This window comes from Brassica rapa, chromosome A07 (assembly GCF_000309985.2).
Source record: "Brassica rapa cultivar Chiifu-401-42 chromosome A07, CAAS_Brap_v3.01, whole genome shotgun sequence".
Classification (NCBI taxonomy): Eukaryota; Viridiplantae; Streptophyta; class Magnoliopsida; order Brassicales; family Brassicaceae; genus Brassica; species Brassica rapa.
In genome coordinates, this window is record NC_024801.2 from 3,005,605 (window position 1) to 3,024,519 (window position 18,915).

Genomic DNA, 18,915 nt, shown 5'->3' on the forward strand with positions numbered 1-18,915 from the left:
CAATCACAACATTAACACGACCATTTAGCATCTCAGCTCCAAACGTTTTCTATTTTCCTTTCTTCTGTTTCTTTTTTTTTTAGTGTAAATGTTAAGATCCTTTCTCTCTGTTGTAGAAAAAAAAGCAGATCAAGTATGATATGTCCTTGATAAACCAAGTTCATTTTTTAATGCAGGTAAAGACAAAGTGATTAGAACAGTGGATGCTCTTATCACGGGTCCACTTTGTTCTCGGGAAAGGATCTTTAAGCCCATATCAGTCACATGATTGGAGATTAAAATAGTCTAATCTTACCTTCACCAGCTACTTGTGTCCCAGAAGAAGAAGAGAAGAAAAAAGAAAACACCATTCCACAAAAGACACAAGCTTTGTGAGAAAATAACTCTCAGGGTTTCTTTATTTTTTCTTCTTATTTTGGGAAGGGTGTTTTGTGTATTTAGAAACACAAAATCTTTGCCTGTTGTCAGTGTTTTCTCTGTGTGTTCTTGGGTTAGGTCATAAACCCAAAGTGAAGCTTTATCTCTCTTTTGTGCAAGAAAATCTTGATAAAGTTGGTAACTTTTGCTGAAACTTTTACTATATCTCTGTGGTTTTCTAATTGTGGATTTTCCTTCAGTGATTTTTGGAATTGGGTCCAGTTTTTTTCAGAAGACTTTTCATTGATTTAGCTTTCAATGATTGTCTTGTGGGAGAGTTTCCATGTGCATAGGGGAGAATCTTGTACTTGAAATTGATGGCACTGCTTTTGATTGATACCCTCTTTTAAGTCAACTCTCCATTGATAGTGAAGCTGTTTATATCATAATTTTAATAGCATTTCTGATCTCATCCTTAAGAAAAAGCTCTTATAATATTCAAAGTTGGCAAAACAAACAGTTGATACTTCTCTTCTCTTCTCTTGTTCTTGGAAGTTTTCTTTTATAATGTTTCTGCATCTTTTCTTTTTCAAGATTGGCGTTTTAACATACTGAGGAGGGTACACCATTAAATCACTGGACTTTGCTCTTGTGCCTTTTCCATCTTCAAGGCGCCTATGGGTTTAGATATGGAAGATGATGGTGGCAGCGATGGGGGAGAAGGAAATGGTGGGTTTTCACCTAATTCTAGCTTTGGGGCATTCCCTGAGACGGCCATGGATTTGGATTTCATGGATGAGCTCTTGTTTGATGGATGCTGGCTAGAGACAACAGATAGTAAGAGCTTAAAGGAGACAGAAGAGGCTGCTTCAGATTCTACCGCCATGAATGCCAATAGCTCTTTCCTCTGCTTTGGTGAGAACCCATCTCAAGATAACTTCTCCAATGAAGAAACAGAGAGAATGAATCAAGAAGGTTTTGATCAAGCAGAAAAGTTTCTACTAGATGAAGCTGAGGTGGGAAGAAGTTGGTGGATTGCCCCAAGAACAAGAGAAGACCCTTGTTCATCAGTGAAGGAGAGGCTATTAAGAGCTATAAGCGGTCTTGAAGAGGCGGTGCCTGATAAGGACTTCTTGGTGCAGATATGGGTGCCCTTTCAGCAGGAAGGGAAGAACTTTCTAACCACTTTGGCGCAACCACATTTATTCAACCAAAAATACTCAAGCCTTGCAAAATACAGACATGTTTCAGAGACTTATAACTTCCCGGCTGATGAGGGTTCCACAGAAGGAGGTCTTCCCGGTCGCGTTTTCCTGCAGAAATTTCCTGAGTGGACTCCTGATGTACGTTTCTTTAGAAGTGATGAGTATCCGCGCATCAAAGAAGCACAAAAGTGTGATGTTCGTGGCTCGCTTGCCCTTCCTGTGTTTGAAAGATGTAGTGGCACTTGTTTGGGTGTTGTTGAGGTTGTCACAACAACGCAGAAGATGAATTACCGGCCAGAACTTGAGAATATCTGTAAAGCTCTTGAGGTTCTACTCTTCCTCCTAAATCATACCTTGTCTTGAATATCTGCATTTTCTTTGGTTCTATGTAACAAGAGTGAGAAGCTTAAAGATGTTTCTTGTTTTGTAGGCCGTTGATTTAAGGAGTTCAAGTAACTTAAAACCTCCAAACAATGAGGTGCATTAACTGGACTCTTACTTCATTCAGGTCATATAATCAAATGCTAAGGTCATACCCCATTTGTTTCAGTCTCTGCAGGTGTATAATGATTTCTACTACGCTGCATTACCTGAGATATCAGATTTCTTGGCCTCAGTCTGCAGAAGATATGATCTTCCTCTAGCTTTGTCATGGGCCCCTTGTGCTCAGCAGGGGAAAGGTGGATCCCGGCATTCTGATGAGAACTTTTCTCAGTGCGTTTCGACGATTGATTCTGCTTGCTTTGTCCTGGATGAAGAGAGCAAATACTTTCTGGAGGCATGCTCTGAGCATCATCTTCTCCAGGGAGAAGGCATTGTTGGGAAAGCATTCAAGGCAACCAAACTGTGTTTTGTCCCTGAAGTGACCACGTTTAGCAAGACCAACTACCCTCTTGCGCACCACGCCAAGATATCTGGACTACACGCTGCTTTAGCAGTCCCGTTAAAGAGCAAATGCAACGGTTTGGTCGAGTTTGTGCTTGAATTCTTCTTTCCAAAAGGGTGCCTTGACACTGAAGCAAAACAGGAGATGCTCAAGTCACTGTCTGCGACTCTGCAGCAGGATTTCAGGAGTTCAAATCTTGTCATCGACAAAGATCTGGAGTTAGAAGTGGTATTGCCTGTTAGAGAGGACATGGTTTTGTCAGAGAACCCACTTACTGGAGCCGAAACTGCAGAGGCTTTGAGAGAAATCCATCTGCTGCAAGAGTCCTCATGGATCTCCCACATGATAAAGGCTAACGAGAAGGGTAAAGATGTGTCACTTTCTTGGGAGTATCAGAATGAAGATCCAAAAGATGAGTTCAAGCTCTCACCTGGCTGGGACAACAGTCAACTTGATCCAGCCCCCAATAATATTCCTTCAGAAGCTGAGCAGTTTCAACAAGGTTCAACTCCAGGACTCAGAGTTGATGCTGGTCCAAGTACCGAATCAGCTTCCACTGGTGGTAGAAGACCAGGAGAAAAGAGAAGAACAAAAACAGAAAAGACCATTGGCTTGGATGTTCTTCGTCAATACTTTGCAGGAAGCCTCAAGGATGCAGCCAAGAGCATTGGTGGTAAGAAATTATTGTACACTGCTAGAAACATAGCTTCACTCCATATGAGTTATAATTCTTCTTGTGTCCTAACCACTATGATCTTTAGTCCAAGCACAAATGAATATGAACACCAAAATTCAAGCATGAGGACACACATCTCAGACAAGAACCATAAATTTGTCTTTACATACTATCTATAATGTAGTGGATCAGTGAGCTGTGCTAGCATTTTCAACATACCTATTTATTGCTTCAGACAGTGATGTGAGACAGTGTTTCGTTTTTATGTTGCAGTTTGTCCAACTACCTTGAAAAGGATATGCAGACACCATGGAATAACAAGATGGCCCTCCCGGAAAATCAAGAAGGTTGGGCACTCACTGAAGAAACTCCAACTCGTTATGGACTCTGTTCAAGGGGCACAGGGATCTATCCCACTCGATTCATTCTATACAAGCTTCCCAGAGTTGAGCTCCCCAAATATCTCCAGCAATGGATCTTCCTTGAAAAATAATGAACAATTGCATCATTATAATGTTCCAATCGAAAACGGTGGTCCGGGAGAGGATAAACCAGCACCAAGGTCACCATCATCTTCTTGCTCTGGCTCAAACACCAATACACCAAATGCTGATGGGGTCGTGAAGGAAGCTCACAGCGAGGCGGAACTGCAGAATGGGAATCAGGAGGAAACAAAATGTCTAGCAAGAACCCAGAGCCATAACATATTCAAGGAGCCTCCATTACCAGGTAGTAGCAAGATGAGCTTCAGAGATGGAGGGGGAATTAAAGTGAAAGCAACATTTGGTGAGGCCATAATACGGTTTACCTTGCTCCCGAGCTGGGGCTACACAGAGCTGCAGCAAGAGATTACTAGGCGTTTCAACATAGTTGACGTATCCTGGTTTGATCTCAAGTACTTGGATGATGATGAAGAGTGGGTTCTTCTCACATGTGAAGCGGATCTCGAGGAATGCATTGACATATATAGATCATCACAGAGCCAAACAATTAAAATAAGTTTGCACGACCCTTTTCAAGTTAAACTGGGAGGTTCTTTTGGTAGCTCTGGTCCATCCTAATAAACAATCAAAAGCAAGGTTGTAACATACAAAGCACCAGGAAGATTGTGCTAATCTACTAGTGTTTAAAAATCTCATGTGTAAACATATTTCCAGTGCCCTGAAGACCATTTTGCAAGTGGCAGTAGTAACTGGTCTCCTGCATTGCCTGCAGATTTTTGTGTATAGGCGTTGCATACAGAAACTTGTATTTTATGCCTGTACAATCATTTCTTATCTTGTTTCTTAAGCTCTGCAACTACGCAGAGTGAATCATTATGTGTTTTTCACTTATTTAGTGTCTGATCTCATGATTATTGTATTACTATCAAATCCTTGATGTATGTGTATGTTTTAACAAACTTAGTCGCTTTGTACCAATCAAACTCCTATTGTTCTAGAAACCAGAAACTGTGCGAACTAAAAGCACAAGAATAGTAGTAGCTTACATATTTATCCAATTACGTAGGTTGTGTTCCTTTGACCCAAAAATTCAAAGTTGGCTTCAAATTCAATACGAAAGTGGGCGGCTCTTTCCCCTCTTTTTCTCCACCAGCTTGGTCTTGCCACATGCGTTCACCGCCCAGTAATGCAATATTTACTTTTAGTACCCTTGAAAACGTCTTTCTTACATCATATCTTGGCTGTAAAGACAGAAGGAAACAGAATACGAAGGTCAAACTCTGAAAAACAGTTTCACCGAACAAACAATGAAGGTTTCTCTAAATAGATCGGATTTCCTATACATTATGAGTGTACTATAGGGATATATTTAGCTTCATCAGTGATCTCTCAGGCTATACATGAGCTACTATAATAAGGCTAAAACCGCATACATAAGCATAGAGAAAGTTACTGCTGCAAATCCCTTCCTACTCTTCCAAAATTCATAGCAGTTTCCATATATCAGAAGGTTGTTATTAGGAGAACTAAACTTACACCAACAGTTTTCTTTCTTGTTTCATTGTCCTTAGAGTTGGATTTTGTTAGGTTCTTTCAACTTCTAGTTTCTTCTTACCTGTACATGTCAACTGAGACTAGCCTTTTCATCCTTGATGAGCTGCCCCAGAAATTTGTGCTTGACCGTGAGCTAAACTTTCCCATCAGAAAGAAAACCGAGACATGCAATATCTCTACTCATCATCCTCCCAGTAGTCTAAGTAGTCAACTCTCGGAGGCTGAAAGCTTGATATATCCCCCTGACCCCATCCTTTTTTAACCCTTGTCAGAGATTTTAGTGCAATTCCACTGCCGTCATCTCTGCAAAATAGCAATTGACAGAGAGAACATTCATTAAGTTTCCGAAAAAATATAATTAAAACGATTCTCTCAATCTGAACTTAGTTGAAATCAAAGATTCCTTTCTCTAATCATGTACATGAATGCTTACTCCAAATCCTGGAACCTTTTATTTTTCAAATCAGAACTTCAAAGGACAGCAAAGAACTATGAAAACTCCCAACAAAAACATCTTTAAATGACCATACCTGTGCAGTATGTTCTGCCAGCTATTTCCACCATATTTATTATGCTTTTTCTGTTGTAAATCCCTCGCATTTGGATCGACTTTGTTTGCTACTTCACCAACTGAAGCCATTTCCATCATCTTCTCGGCAAATTCATTTGCCTCTTTCTTATTTCCCATCTTACCTAAGCCATCTATCACAGGCATCAATGCTGCTGGGTCAAACCCATATCCTTTATCTATCATCCTATGCAAAATTCCACTAGCTACTTCTAGCTCATCCTTCTTACATAAGCTCTCAATAAGATCTTTATATAGAAATTCCCCCAACTCAAAACCTCTATCTAAAACAGTTTCAAGCAACTCTGTGGCCTTTAAGAGTTGCCCTGCAGCAAGTAACTCATTGAACATCAAGCTGTAAAGGACTTCCTTTTGTCCACAGATACTTACAGCAGTCTCGAAAACTTCTTGAGCCATGTCAAAGTCCGGGACCTTACAGAACGCTCCAATTAAATATTTGAAGGAAAAGACATTTGGGGTTACGTTCTTCTGCATCATTTCATCTAAGAGGTTAGTTGCATCTTCAACTTTTCCTCCCTCGCAAAGATACTTAATTGCGGTATTGTAGGTGCAGATATTAGGAGAAATGCCCTTTTCTTTCATCTCATCCATCAATCCGTGAATTTCAAATATCTGATTTTGTATGCCTAACCCCAGGATCAGTGAGTTATATGTCTCTAGGCTCTTATGACAACCTTTCTTCTCCATGTCTTTGAGAACGCGAAATGCAGATGATATTTTCCCTTGTTTGCAGAAATGATGGATGAAGATGTTGTATGCCACAGAGTCCGGTTGCAGTTTCTCTCCCATCATCTCAGCAAACAACTTCTTTGCTTCAGCGAACCTTCCGGCTTTGCACAAACCATTAAGCAAAGTTGAATAAGTGATCAGGTCAGGCAAGCAATTGTTCTCGATCATGCTGTCATCCACCAGTCCCACATATGAATTTCCTAGATTACCAAGAGCAGCACTTCCATGCACCCGCATTCCCTTAACTATCTCAATAGCTTTGTCTAATTCGCCACTTCCACAGAGTCCATCAACTATAATGTTGCAGGTGACAGTATCTAGTCCATAGCCTTTTTCATTCATCTTTCGCAGCAGCTCCTCTGCTTCAGACATTCTCCCCATCTTCCAAAGGCTATGGAGCAAAATATTACAAGTATAAGCATTCGGCATGCAACTATTTCTCATCATCTCCTGCAATAAGCTTTTAGCTGCGTCGACTTTCCCAACACTGCAATAACCATGTAGAAGACAGCCATAAGTTACAGAATCTGGTACGACACCATTTCTTTTCATTAAGCCAACGATAGCATTTGCATCGGACAGCATGCCTAATTTGCACAATCCATCCATTAAGATATTGTAAGAATATATGCTTGGCCATAATCCCTTATCAATCATCTGCTTAAGGACTGTTTCAGCCTCTATAAACTTCCCATGCCTGACCAATCCCTGCAACCAAATATTGTAACTCTGCAAACCACTAAGATCATCATTTCCTGTGATCGACTCAAAGAGGGTCTTAGCTTCCTCCAGCATCCCTACCTTACAGAACCCTTTCAGCATCAAGTTGTACGTTATCCTGTTGGGACGAGGAAGACCCAGATACTCATCTAGCTCCATATCCCTGAAAATTCTAGACGCGTCCAGAACTTTTCCTTCTTTACAAAGCGCCGAGATCCTAGCATTAAAAGTCACAATATCAGGAACCAAACCTTCCCCTCTCATCCTCTCCACCAGCTTCTCAGAATCATCGTTCCTACCTTCTTTACAGAAACTCGAAACAATGGTATTATACACGACCTTATTGGGCAAAACCCCAAAACTCTCCATTGAATTCAACAGCTCTAGTCCTTTATCAGGGAGACCAACTCTACAATACCCACGAACCAATATCCCGAAAGTGAACTCATTTGGGTTACAACCTTTCTCAGGCATTTCGTCGAACAACTCACGTGCAGCGTCCACACAACTTGAATCACACAAAGCACGGATCAAGAGATTGAACGTATAACTCTGTGGAGCAATCCGAGAGATCACCATATCCTTATACAACCACGAAACGAAATCCACACGCCTCTCCTTGATGCAACCTTCAAGCAACACGTTATACAAATAGATTCCGGGACCCTTCTCAGGGAAATGTGACCGGACGAATTGGAATTGAGAGAATGCTTTGTCGATGTGATTCGATTTCGCGAAGATGGAGACGACGGAGAGAAAGGATGAGGCTTTCGCGTTTTGGAGTGAGGAGGAGAGGATGAGGCTGTGAAGCTCGTCGATTTCTTGTTGCATTTGGGCTTTGACGAGGATACGAGCGATGGTGGGTGCGGCGGATAGAGATGTGGCGTGGCTCTCTAGTGAAGGAGAAGAGAAGATTCTCTTGTAGAGTCTCCATGCTAATCTCGGATTGCTCGTGTTCTTCAACAAAGCTTTCACTAGTGTACCAGATTGTTCCATGGAAACTAAACTGAAATGAAATTCAAAACTGGAGGGTGTATTTAGGTGTGTCATGTGTGCATTTAATTTTTGGTTCTTTTCGATAAAGAGATCCAAGTTCTTTCGGTATAGATACATACCGTTTAGATATTTATAAAATTTGGTTTAATTTGGTTCAATTCTTTTTCGGTTATGGTATTAAAAATTTGGAAATTAGCTAAAAATAATAAAAATAGGAAAATTCTAATTTTATATACAAATTTTCAAATTCTAATTCAAATGATAACCATTTTCATAAATAATTTAAATTTGTGATAAAAATACTAAAATAATCTTTTCAAATTATTTATAAAAATTTATAAATCCACCCTTCACCTTTTAAATATTAAACCCTAAACAATAATCCACGAATCTTAAATTTTAATATTATAATATTTTTGAATGTACGTATATTTGTATCTAGTTTATAGTATTTCAATTAATTTATCCTATAAACTTTGATTTTAGTTTGGTTTGGTTCCAATTATTCTAGCTTTTAAGACAATTGTATATTATTAGAATATCTTATCATGTAGTTTGGTTTCAGTAAAATATAAATTATTTTTAATATCTTAATATAGTTTAAATTATTAATCAACTGATTTTCTTAATTTAAATTTTTAATAATATTAAATATTTACAAAATGAGTTTTTGTATATAATTTAAAATATCATTTGTAAACTAAACGTAATTAATATTTAAATATATTAATTATATTGTATTTCAATTATGATTCAATTCTTTGAATACCAAAAAAATAGAAAATGGTTAATATCATGTCCAAATCTCATGAGACTCTCTCTCTCTACTTCTTAGAGGGAGAATTTTCTTTCGTCGTCCCTCTTCATAATAACAAATCTTACAGAGGGAACAAGAGATTCTTGAGTCTTTTTTGTTTTGTTTTTTCTGTAAAATACTTCGATTGTTTTGATTGATTATCCTTTCTGCTTGTCGGGTCGGAATTACTTTTCGCATAGGCGATCTACTTTCGTTTGGCAATTCTAGTTTGTTTCGCGAGAGGCAATTTTGTTGTGTTTAAAATCCGTCTCATATTTCTTGATATATTGATTATTCCGTTTGATTTGAGAGGTTTTTAATCTGCTCGTTGGTTAAGCTTGATTACTTACTCAAATGAAGAATCAATCTTTGTTATATGTATATTCTGGCGGAGTATCTAAGCGACTATGAAATCAAGATGTTTCACATGAGCTGGAGTTCTCTTATTGAAAATGTTTCGGCAAGAATCTGCCTCTATCTCCTTGAAGCTTCTCACCGGGGTTAACTCTTGTGCGTAGCTGAAAAACCCTAATAGATCGATGGTGAACATAAAAAGGAAGAGCGGTCAAGCGATTTAACCTACTCGAAAAAATGTTTTAGGGTTATAGGTCTGGTCGACTTCTAGCGTTACCATCGGCGTTCATCTTCATCTTCGGACAAGGTTTTGCCACATCATAGAACACATGGAGATCATGCATCAAGAACTTCATCTTTATTTAACACGTGTTTTCTGTAATCTTATCTTTTAAATGTAAACAAATTCTGGACTGTAAATGTAATTGGGTTTGGTTGAATTGTTTGTTTGTTCAGGCTTCAGACCTTTTTTTTTTTGGTTTAAGCTTCGGACCTTTTAATATAAAAGGATGACAAATAAAGAAAAGAAAATGGTTTGGTTATTTGTCAGTTATAGTTTCGATTTTTTTTGATCAATAGTGTAAAGACTGTAGTGTACTTAACATCTTTCACCAAAAAAAAAGAACAACATGTTATTCAAAATTGGGCTCATAATTAACTTTAAATTAAATACGGGCCAAAACATAAGAATTATTAAGAGTATGGAGGTAATATGTAAATAGCAGTCAATTTCAGACTAAGTAAAAGTAAACGCTTTTCGTTTTAAAGTCGCACGTCCCTTCTCTCGATCATCTCTCTCTACTGAAGAAGAAGAATCAGATTCCGATCAAAAAAACTTGCAGAACAAGATGTCTCGCCGCCAATCTCTCTCCCTACTGAAGAATCTCGGTAGATTAACCACCGGGTCCCAAACCCAGACCCGATCCGTGACTTACATGCCCAGACCCGGTGACGGGAAGCCACGACCCGTGACGTTGATCCCCGGAGACGGAGTAGGTCCTCTGGTGACAAACGCGGTGGAGCAGGTGATGGAGGCGATGCACGCTCCCGTCTACTTCGAGCCCTTCGACGTTCACGGAGACATGAAGAGTTTGCCGGAGGGGTTGCTGGAGTCGATCAAGAAGAACAAGGTTTGTCTGAAAGGAGGGCTCAAGACTCCCGTCGGTGGAGGTGTGAGCTCGCTGAATGTTAACTTGAGGAAGGAGCTTGATCTGTTTGCTTCTTTGGTCAACTGTTTCAATTTGCCTGGGTTAGAGTCTCGGCATGAGAACGTTGATATAGTGGTGATTAGGGAGAACACTGAAGGTGAGTATGCAGGGCTTGAGCATGAAGTTGTTCCTGGTGTTGTTGAGAGCCTTAAGGTTATTTTTTTTACTCTTAAAGCTTGTTCCTTTCCTTCCTTTTTTTTGGTGGGTCTTTGCTGAATGCTAGTCCCTGTCCATGGACTTGGTTCTTGTGTCTATTGTGTGTATGTATTACAAGATTGGTTCTTGTGAAACTGTTTGCAGAATGCTAGTCTCTGTCCATTGACTTGGTTATTGTTGTGTGTATGCATACCAACTTGGTTCTTGTGAAACTGTTTGAAGAATGCTAGTCTCTGTCCTTAGATTTGGTTATTGTGTCTGTTGTGTTGTGTGTATGTTGCACGAGCTTGGTTCTTGTGAAACTATTTGCAAAATGCTAGTCCCTGTCCATTGACTTGGTTCTTGTGTCTATTGTGTGTATGTATTACAAGCTTGTTTTTTTGAAACTATTTGCAGAATGCTAGCCTCTGTCCATGAACTTAGTTCATGTGTTTATTGTGTGTATGTATAAGAAATTTTCACAATCACATAATGCATTTTGATTTATAATTTTTTTTTATGTGGGGGCATATGCGAGTGCCACTTGTCTTACTTAAGATATCTCTGATACTTAATGTTATGCTAGGTGATTACAAAGTTTTGTTCCGAGCGTATTGCAAAGTATGCGTTCGAGTACGCCTACTTGAACAACAGGAAGAAAGTTACAGCAGTGCACAAGGCCAACATCATGAAACTCGCTGATGGTTTGTTCTTGGAATCTTGTCAAGAGGTTGCTAAGAAGTATCCAAGCATCGCCTACAATGAGATCATTGTTGATAACTGCTGTATGCAACTTGTAGCTAGACCAGAGCAATTTGACGTCATGGTAAAGTGTTTCAGCACTTGTTGATCTAGTAGTTTCCTTGGACTTGGCTTATTTTAAGTGGCTACTACACTTTGCAGGTGACACCCAATCTCTATGGTAATCTAGTTGCAAACACTGCTGCTGGTATTGCTGGAGGCACTGGAGTCATGCCTGGAGGTAAGCCTTTCACTGATCTATTGTACCATAGAAAGAGAAATGGATCCTCCTCTTGCTTATTAGATTTGAAACTATCAACAGGAAATGTTGGAGCGGAGTATGCAGTGTTTGAGCAAGGAGCATCAGCAGGGAACGTGGGGAAGGACACGACGGAAGAGCAGAAGAATGCAAACCCTGTGGCGTTGCTGCTCTCATCAGCCATGATGCTTAGGCATCTTCAGTTCCCTTCTTTTGCTGATAGGCTTGAAACCGCGGTGAAGCGTGTCATCGCTGAAGGAAAATGCAGGACTGAAGATCTTGGCGGAAAGAGTACAACTCAAGAGGTCGTTGATGCCGTCATTTCAAAATTGGATTGAGTCATTCATCACTCCTCGAGATAAGTGGTATACATGATTCACACCACGCTGGTCTACAGATGTGTACCTCTATTTTTCCCACATTTTTTTCAAGATAACTCGGAAGTGGGTTCCGTAACTTCCACTCAAAAGATACTAGTTGATATATTTTTAATTGGGTTGTCGTCAAATTGCGATTTTGCTCTCCCAAGAAGAAAGGAAAGGATACATACTTGTATGATCCTTTTGTTATTCATGTACTTTCTGAATAAATGAGACTTTTATTAACTTCTTATAAAAGCTCTACTCTGTTTCTGTTCTTGTTACGGATTAAGATTTTGTTCTTGATACTGAGTTATATCAGATTATCAATTTATCACTGAGGCAGTGGAAATGTTTTGGTTTATTGTGAGTTTTGGAGGAATGTGTTACCCAACACTTGACACATATTAAGATCTTGAGATATATTACATGAAATAAAATGAACTAAGCAATGCAGCAAGCAGACCAAACAAGACGCATGTCAAAATGCTTAACTTCTTCATACGGTAAAGGATAATTTATTAATGAAACAGAAGATACAACCTAATCTATACTATTCAATTCATATAGGATTATTCAAATATAAAAAAAAACTTTAAATCATGTTTTATATAACATAAAATGCCATTAGACTTGGAATGACAGAAAAATTTAGAGTTTGTTTTGGTAGCAAGATTATTACTTCTACTAGGTGATTGTTATTTGCATAAAACAACATGGAACTGTCCTGTAGCTTGTATGAGTTTTGAGTGGTGTGACATGAGAAGTAGTTCTTAATGTTGCATGGCATGTGGAGGCAGGGCATCACTGAGATGTTGGGGGCCTAAAACAATTTAGTGATGGTTTTATAAGAAATTTTTTGTTTATAAATTCGGAGGATTTTTTTCTATGTAATTTTTTATAAAAAAAATATGGTGGTCCTATGCCGATGTTTCAATTCGCTGTGCTCAAGACTAACCATGTGTGGAAGGACCCAAAATTCCAGAATATAGAACTTGGCAACTGCTATGGTGTAGTCAGAGGAAATAAGAAACAATTTTGCGCCTGAGAGAGGAACAAGATGCTGCTTTTACAAGATCTCATGGTTAATATTTCGTCCAAATTTGTGGCATCTTTCTTTTTGATGACAAGGCAAATGAGACGAGAGAAAATAATTTATCCTCTTGTAGTAAACTTGACTGTTTTCTGGTTTTTGTAACCAAATCTTTTCAAAAGTAGAAAGATATTTCAAGACGTTAGAAAAAAATCAAGGTGGTGTTTTTCATTTGTATTGTATAATTTTGTTTGAATCTATATACCTGATAATACACTGGTATACAACATCCTCGTGGGATCAAAATCATGAGCCTTAAGGACCACTAGACGCTATCAGTTCGCCAGAACTACTCATCTCTTTAATCTCAGCTTTTGCAAGCCGAACCAAGAACAAACCGGCAAAGAAAATCGAAACAATAAGCATAAAGAAAACACTATTCCACCCTCTGCTCGATATATAACCAGCAAGCAACGGTCCCAGAGCCGCCCCAACCGAACCAGTACCGTCTATAATAGCTGTTACCGTCGCCAACGCCCTGCCGTTCCCTTTAATTGAGTCCTGTGTTCCAAGATCAGCTGCAACTGCTGTGGTTATGAGTGCGTAAGGACCGTTTACTAGTAAACCTGATATAAACATCAAACCGATGTTGATGAACATGGACACACTCCCATAGACTCTGTACATAATCAAGACAGGTATGGATAGCGACAAGAACGCGACTGATGTGAGTGCACGGGCTTTGATCTTGTCTGAAATGAAACCTGCTGATATCCCACCAAACACTCCTCCAATGTCAAATACTGTCGAGAGAATCCCAGCGGTTTTGTGGGAGATATAAACACCCGCAACAGCTGTAAAGTATAGAAAGAACAATGAGTCGTCATCATGATTCATAATATGAGAGTAAAGACTCTTTACCTTGGTGCCTTAAGTAGTATGGTAACCAATAGAGGAACGTGTAAGCGACGAGCTTCGAGAAGAACAAACAGAAAGCAAAAGGAGCAACGCCAGGTAACTTCCACGCTTCAAGAAAACCAATAGCTGACAAAGAATCATCATCATCACCTAAATCTACAGTTTCAAGAAGCCCAACATCATCATCCTCCTTGTCCTCCTCCACCACTAAAGTCTCAGCAGCTAAACTCATCTCAATCTCCTTCCCAGGCTCTTCAAACCCCAAATCATGAGGACTCACAACAAGACACATAAACACAACCAATCCAGACACAATCACCAACCCACCAGGCAAAGCAAAAGACCATCCCCATCCGGAATCAAGCACGGAAGAAGCAACAACGGAACCAACAATGTTCCCAACAGATGTATGAGAGTTCCAGACACCCATGATCAACCCACGCTTCTCCTTCCCACACCAGTTGCCAACCACAGAGACAACACAAGGCCACCCAATAGATTGAAACAACCCACAAACGATCTGAACAGTCATGTAAAAGCCGAGGAGATGCACGTTCATCCAGTACCCTAACCCGAAGACAACGGTGAGGATCCCACTCCCCATCATCCCAAACACGAGAAACAGCCTCAGATCGATCCTATCTCCTAAATGTCCTGCGAAATACATACCGAGAGCGTAGGAAGAAAGGAACGCTAGATCGAGCTCGCCGAGTCTCTGCGTTCCTTCGGTTCCGTTGAAGGGAGCCCATCCGTTGTCGATCGGAGAGTTTGAATCTTCGTTGACGGAAGGTCCGAGGACGCTCTTGACGATGCTCGGAGGTTTGCGAGAGGCGTGGAACGAAGCGTAGGCTAGGAAGGTGATGATGAGGACGAGGATTTGGTGGAATGTGAAGGTTTTGTTTAAGCTTGGGAAGAGAGAAAACGCCGGAGGTAAGCCGCCGCCGACGATCTTGGATTGCATCTTGAATCAATGGTGGAGCATTTCTTGATTCGGAATTAGAAAAAAAGAGTTGATCTTTGAGATTGTTTTTGTTTTATTTTGTCACGGTAGGTAATGGGTTGCTACCAGATTTCTTCAAGGCGAAGGAATCAGAGAGATCTTAGGACGCTCAAAGTCGTTTCTTTTCGGCGGTCTCAACTTTCTTTTCTTTTCTTTTCTTTTCTTTTCTTTTCTTTTGTTTGTTTGGTTTTGTTTTGGTTGCTGTAATAGTTTAGGGGTTATTTATTCGTCTGAACTTTCTTTTCTTCTTCTTTGTTTTGTTTTGGTTGATATAATAGTTTACGGGTTATTTATTTTTATTTTTTTGTTGATTACTAAAGGATTTAAATTCTGTTGCTACTGATTTATGATTTTTTTAATATATTTTTAACATAAATTCACTGTTATTAATTCATGGATTTTGATATTTTTAAATCAATGTTATTTGTATAATGATCTTTAATTTCATTCAAAATCTGTTTTGTTTAAAAATATGATTCCATTAATTGTGTTATTAGGATAATGATTTTTCCATAATTTGTTGCTCTGTATTTGAAGCAATTTTTTATTGGTGTTGGCCTATACCTGAAAGAATGATCCATGTTATGAAGATATATTTCTTCTCTTAGATGATTTGGTATTGAAGGGTAGCTCACGAACAAGATGATGCCTACAGCGTATTCAAAACTTCGTGAGGGATGTGAAATTCATGATGTGAAATTCAGTAGGTTCTATGGTATGATTTTTCATTGATCAAACCTCTGAAAATTTGGTAGGTTCTATCAGGGGCGGAGCTAGAGAAAAAATTTGTGGGGGGGGCAAAAAAAATTATGCATAAAATTAAGGATAGATTTGTTAAAAGATAAGGAGGCAAATTAAAAACTAGTCAATGTTTTACACTGAATCTTTAAAATGAGTTGGGGGCAGCTGCCCACTGGGTTCTATGGTCGTTGATGCAGCCATTGCAAGTTTGCATTGACTTGACAATTTCAACTCCCCCTTGCGTAATCATCGCAACTACATAAAGTGCTATTTTCCACAATTCTTTCGACATAACTCGAATTTATACTGAACGCAAATACATGGTTTTGTCTTTTTTTTTTTGCTCTCTCGACAAGAATTACTTGGAAACTAGATTGTGTAACACAAAAATTTAATAATTAGCTTGATAGTTAATTTAAGATGTCGATGTGATATACTCCGTGTATTATGTATAATAACATTACCATAGGGAAGTACTGCCAAAATGCCAGCCTCCTTCGAGTTCAACCGTCTAAATCTATATCACACGGCTGCCGTGGATAATACATAAGCACCTCTATGTATCCCATCCCACAATCTCATATTGTATTTATAATATACATATACTTTTTTCCGGTTTAACAAGCATAAAAATAACTAACAAAAAAGATTCTATTCAAACTTGATTCTAAGAGATGGAACATCTTTGGATTCTATACATTTCTATAATAGGGTTGCACAAAATAAAACATTTCTATAATAGTAATAATAAACTAGCACAAGATTAAACGGAATAGCCCTCGGTCCATTGACCCACTTAAGAAGTTCATCCTAGAATTCAAAATCAGCCGCTCTAAAGAGGATTGATTCATATTACGTTCTCCTTTCAAGCTATCATCAATTTTAAACTACCAGACGTTGATTTTTAATTGTGTTTTGTTGCAAGAAAATTGGCATCCACAGTTGTCACCGGAATATAAAGACTCACAATTTACTTATGGGTTTACAGAACAGATATTGTGCTGTTAGCAGTTCTTGGATAATGCCAAAAGCCACAATAACAATCTAGCAACTTACTACTACCTCAACGTTGGACAAAACACCCTTTTTTTCTTCTAATACATACACCTAGTACATACATAAACACAAAAAGACATGCTTCACGTGGAACCATTTTTCTTATTTCAATCCGGACTGTACTTAGGTGCACACCTCACATACACGAAACCATTATTACATTGCTAGAGAAGACATAGACAGATCAGAGCACACTGAATTAACACCATCGCGAAACTGAAACTTGAGCTGAACGTTGAAGCATAGTTGCCAGGAGGTCCAGAACTATTACCACCAGAACCTGATCATCAGAGTGTAGCCAGGTTATCGTTAACTCATAAAACCGCCATTACACAATGATAAAACATGCATAAACCTGAAGCAAACAAACCTGAACAGGGATCTGGAGAAAGGGCTGTGAAGATTGTCTGGTTGGAGTAACCAGCATAGGCGCAAGAACGAGGTCCGCAAGAGGTATTTGTCGTGTTACCTACAAACAAACTCTCTGCTCCTTCACATTGTGGAGACGGGCAAGTTTGCCAGGTCGATGAAGGCTTAAGCTGAGAGGCTTCACAGCTTAAACTGATCACAAACACACAAAATCAAAACCATCAGAATCTATCAAATATACCAAATCTTATTCTTATCATACCAACTCCAAGATTATCGATCATCACTTACGTCCAATTGTTTGCAGCTTGACAAGAACACCTGATGCAATTGTTTGCAGTGATGGAGTATGAGCTGTTAGGTAGAAGCATTTTGGCGTCCAACGACTCCTCCCTCAAGGAAGTGTTACAAGCTGTAATTAAAGTTACAAGTTTTGAGACCCAATAATCAGTTTTATCATAAAATTTCCAATTCATTTATTACATCAAACCATCTCAACTAGATTTGTCCAATCAAACTACTAAAGTCATTTAGATTAGTCAAAAATTCACAGACTTTTCAAAATTCAATGTCCTAAGAAAATTTAATTCTGTTTGTACCTCTGAGAGGGACGTTAAGAGGGTAGTCAGCGAGGAGCTGAGCATCGCCGGAGATCCCATTGAGCTGAGCCAACGTCCTGTTGTCAGTTCCAAACTGAGAAGCGATCTCACCGAGGGAGCTTCCGGATTTGACCACGTGTGCATAGTGGACAACATCTTGACCGTTCACTTCATCGCAGCTACAAGGCAAAGGTATCCAAAACCTCTGACCGACATCGATCTCGCTTGCGTCGGGAATCTTGTTCAGGTCACTGATCCTCTGGTACCGAACCAACCCTCCGAATATCTCAGATGCGATGAAGAAGAGCGTGTCTCCCTTCTTGACGGTGTAAACCGGAGTCCGGTTCGATACGCCGGTTCCGTTGGAGCAAGAGCAAGGGATCGGGACGCGTACGACCTGGTTCGGGTTCACGCCCTGAGCGCGTGGGGTGGAGAGTGGGAGGTTGTTGGCTTCGAGGATCGAACGGAGCTTCTTGACGGCGAAGAGGGTTTGGATATTGCCATAGGTTGTGGCTTGCTTGCTTGAGTAACCGACGAGGGAGCGACACGTGGAGGGTGAGTCACCTGGTTCGCCGCATTTGAAGTTTCCGGTCATTTGGGCGGAGAGGGTGAGGAGGAAGGAGAAGGCGATGAGAAGAAGGGGAAGAGTGTAACGGGAAGTTTCCATTTTTTTGTGTGTGTTTTGTCGCCGGGGAGTTCTCAGGTAATCTGGAGTTTTTTTTTTGTTTGGTCTGAAAGGAATTAAAAAGAGGAGGAAGAGAGTTGACCGAGAAAAGACTTTTGGAGTTTACTGTTGACGACTGTTGAGTTTTAGGGAAGACAAACAAATGAGAACACAACATGAAACAGAGTCTGCTGTTCACATTGTGCTTTGGTCCCTAGTGGAAAATGTTGTCAGTTATTTTATCACGCAGAGAGTAGTCGACATTTATGTTTTATTTTTTTATTTTTTTTGTCGACATTTATGTTTTTGCATACGAATTAATAAAACTATTAAATTTTCTATTTTATCCATATTTAATATTATCAATTAATAAATTAAAAATAACGGTAAGAATTAAAAATTTTGTTGAAAATATGCATCAGAAATATAAAATAATCACTTAAATGAAACAAAATTTTAAAATTAAAATGGTACTTAATATGAAAGAGAATTAGTATATCGTTCATATATTATTTTTGAATCGTTATA

General features: G+C 39.2%; 5 protein-coding genes across 10 annotated transcripts; 2 read left to right on the forward strand and 3 right to left on the reverse strand.

Annotated features, from left to right (window-relative positions):
* The first annotated feature begins 132 nt into the window (after positions 1–132).
* Positions 133–4,458, forward strand: LOC103845991 (protein NLP1). 4 transcript variants are annotated; one of them, XM_009122908.3, is made up of 5 exons: positions 133–371; positions 952–1,889; positions 1,993–2,040; positions 2,113–3,121; positions 3,398–4,458. In XM_009122908.3, exons 2-5 carry the CDS (start codon positions 1,035–1,037, stop codon positions 4,183–4,185), a joined length of 2,700 nt encoding a protein of 899 aa, XP_009121156.1. In that variant the 5' UTR covers positions 133–371; positions 952–1,034; the 3' UTR covers positions 4,186–4,458. The 4 variants fall into 4 exon arrangements, with proteins under 4 accessions (XP_009121156.1, XP_009121157.1, XP_009121154.1 ...); XM_009122909.3 differs by having other exon boundaries at positions 300–551; positions 2,122–3,121; XM_009122906.3 differs by having other exon boundaries at positions 301–551.
* A 23-nt stretch (positions 4,459–4,481) lies between these two features.
* On the reverse strand, positions 4,482–9,801 carry LOC103845989 (pentatricopeptide repeat-containing protein At2g17140). 2 transcript variants are annotated; one of them, XM_009122905.3, is made up of 3 exons: positions 5,652–9,801; positions 5,183–5,424; positions 4,482–4,808 (listed from the first exon to the last, which is right to left on the reverse strand). In XM_009122905.3, the coding sequence occupies exons 1-2, from the start codon at positions 8,270–8,272 to the stop codon at positions 5,298–5,300; spliced, it is 2,748 nt and encodes a 915-aa protein (XP_009121153.2). In that variant the 5' UTR covers positions 8,273–9,801; the 3' UTR covers positions 4,482–4,808; positions 5,183–5,297. The 2 variants fall into 2 exon arrangements, with proteins under 2 accessions (XP_009121153.2, XP_033130147.1); XM_033274256.1 differs by having other exon boundaries at positions 5,104–5,424.
* A 249-nt stretch (positions 9,802–10,050) lies between these two features.
* Positions 10,051–12,344, forward strand: LOC103845992 (isocitrate dehydrogenase [NAD] regulatory subunit 2, mitochondrial). Of its 2 annotated transcripts, none has more exons than XM_009122913.2 (4): positions 10,051–10,666; positions 11,247–11,474; positions 11,552–11,630; positions 11,712–12,344. In XM_009122913.2, exons 1-4 carry the CDS (start codon positions 10,154–10,156, stop codon positions 11,984–11,986), a joined length of 1,095 nt encoding a protein of 364 aa, XP_009121161.1. In that variant the 5' UTR covers positions 10,051–10,153; the 3' UTR covers positions 11,987–12,344. The 2 variants fall into 2 exon arrangements, with proteins under 2 accessions (XP_009121161.1, XP_009121160.1); XM_009122912.2 differs by having other exon boundaries at positions 10,053–10,666; positions 11,235–11,474.
* Positions 12,345–13,246: 902 nt separating this feature from the next.
* LOC103845993 (putative glycerol-3-phosphate transporter 5) lies at positions 13,247–16,393 on the reverse strand. Its single transcript, XM_009122914.2, has 2 exons — positions 13,962–16,393; positions 13,247–13,894 (listed from the first exon to the last, which is right to left on the reverse strand). The coding sequence occupies exons 1-2, from the start codon at positions 14,917–14,919 to the stop codon at positions 13,356–13,358; spliced, it is 1,497 nt and encodes a 498-aa protein (XP_009121162.2). The 5' UTR covers positions 14,920–16,393; the 3' UTR covers positions 13,247–13,355.
* A 254-nt stretch (positions 16,394–16,647) lies between these two features.
* On the reverse strand, positions 16,648–18,631 carry LOC103845994 (lysM domain-containing GPI-anchored protein 2). The gene is made up of 4 exons (XM_009122915.3): positions 17,724–18,631; positions 17,416–17,536; positions 17,126–17,316; positions 16,648–17,035 (listed from the first exon to the last, which is right to left on the reverse strand). The coding sequence occupies exons 1-4, from the start codon at positions 18,388–18,390 to the stop codon at positions 16,920–16,922; spliced, it is 1,095 nt and encodes a 364-aa protein (XP_009121163.1). The 5' UTR covers positions 18,391–18,631; the 3' UTR covers positions 16,648–16,919.
* Positions 18,632–18,915: the final 284 nt, after the last annotated feature.

Coding starts and splice junctions, on each gene's coding strand:
- LOC103845991 (XM_009122908.3), top strand. CDS start 1,035: ATGGGTTTAGATATGGAAGATGATGGTGGCAGCGATGGGGGAGAAGGA. Junction 1,890..1,992: donor ATATCTGTAAAGCTCTTGAG/GTTCTACTCTTC, acceptor CTTGTTTTGTAG/GCCGTTGATTTAAGGAGTTC. Junction 3,122..3,397: donor TGCAGCCAAGAGCATTGGTG/GTAAGAAATTAT, acceptor TTTATGTTGCAG/TTTGTCCAACTACCTTGAAA.
- LOC103845989 (XM_009122905.3), bottom strand. CDS start 8,272: ATGTATCTATACCGAAAGAACTTGGATCTCTTTATCGAAAAGAACCAA. Junction 5,425..5,651: donor TGGCAGAACATACTGCACAG/GTATGGTCATTT, acceptor GCTATTTTGCAG/AGATGACGGCAGTGGAATTG.
- LOC103845992 (XM_009122912.2), top strand. CDS start 10,154: ATGTCTCGCCGCCAATCTCTCTCCCTACTGAAGAATCTCGGTAGATTA. Junction 10,667..11,234: donor GTGTTGTTGAGAGCCTTAAG/GTTATTTTTTTT, acceptor ATGTTATGCTAG/GTGATTACAAAGTTTTGTTC. Junction 11,475..11,551: donor CAGAGCAATTTGACGTCATG/GTAAAGTGTTTC, acceptor TACACTTTGCAG/GTGACACCCAATCTCTATGG.
- LOC103845993 (XM_009122914.2), bottom strand. CDS start 14,919: ATGCAATCCAAGATCGTCGGCGGCGGCTTACCTCCGGCGTTTTCTCTC. Junction 13,895..13,961: donor ATACTACTTAAGGCACCAAG/GTAAAGAGTCTT, acceptor TATACTTTACAG/CTGTTGCGGGTGTTTATATC.
- LOC103845994 (XM_009122915.3), bottom strand. CDS start 18,390: ATGGAAACTTCCCGTTACACTCTTCCCCTTCTTCTCATCGCCTTCTCC. Junction 17,537..17,723: donor TCTTAACGTCCCTCTCAGAG/GTACAAACAGAA, acceptor CTTTAATTACAG/CTTGTAACACTTCCTTGAGG. Junction 17,036..17,125: donor TTCTCCAGATCCCTGTTCAG/GTTTGTTTGCTT, acceptor TCTGATGATCAG/GTTCTGGTGGTAATAGTTCT.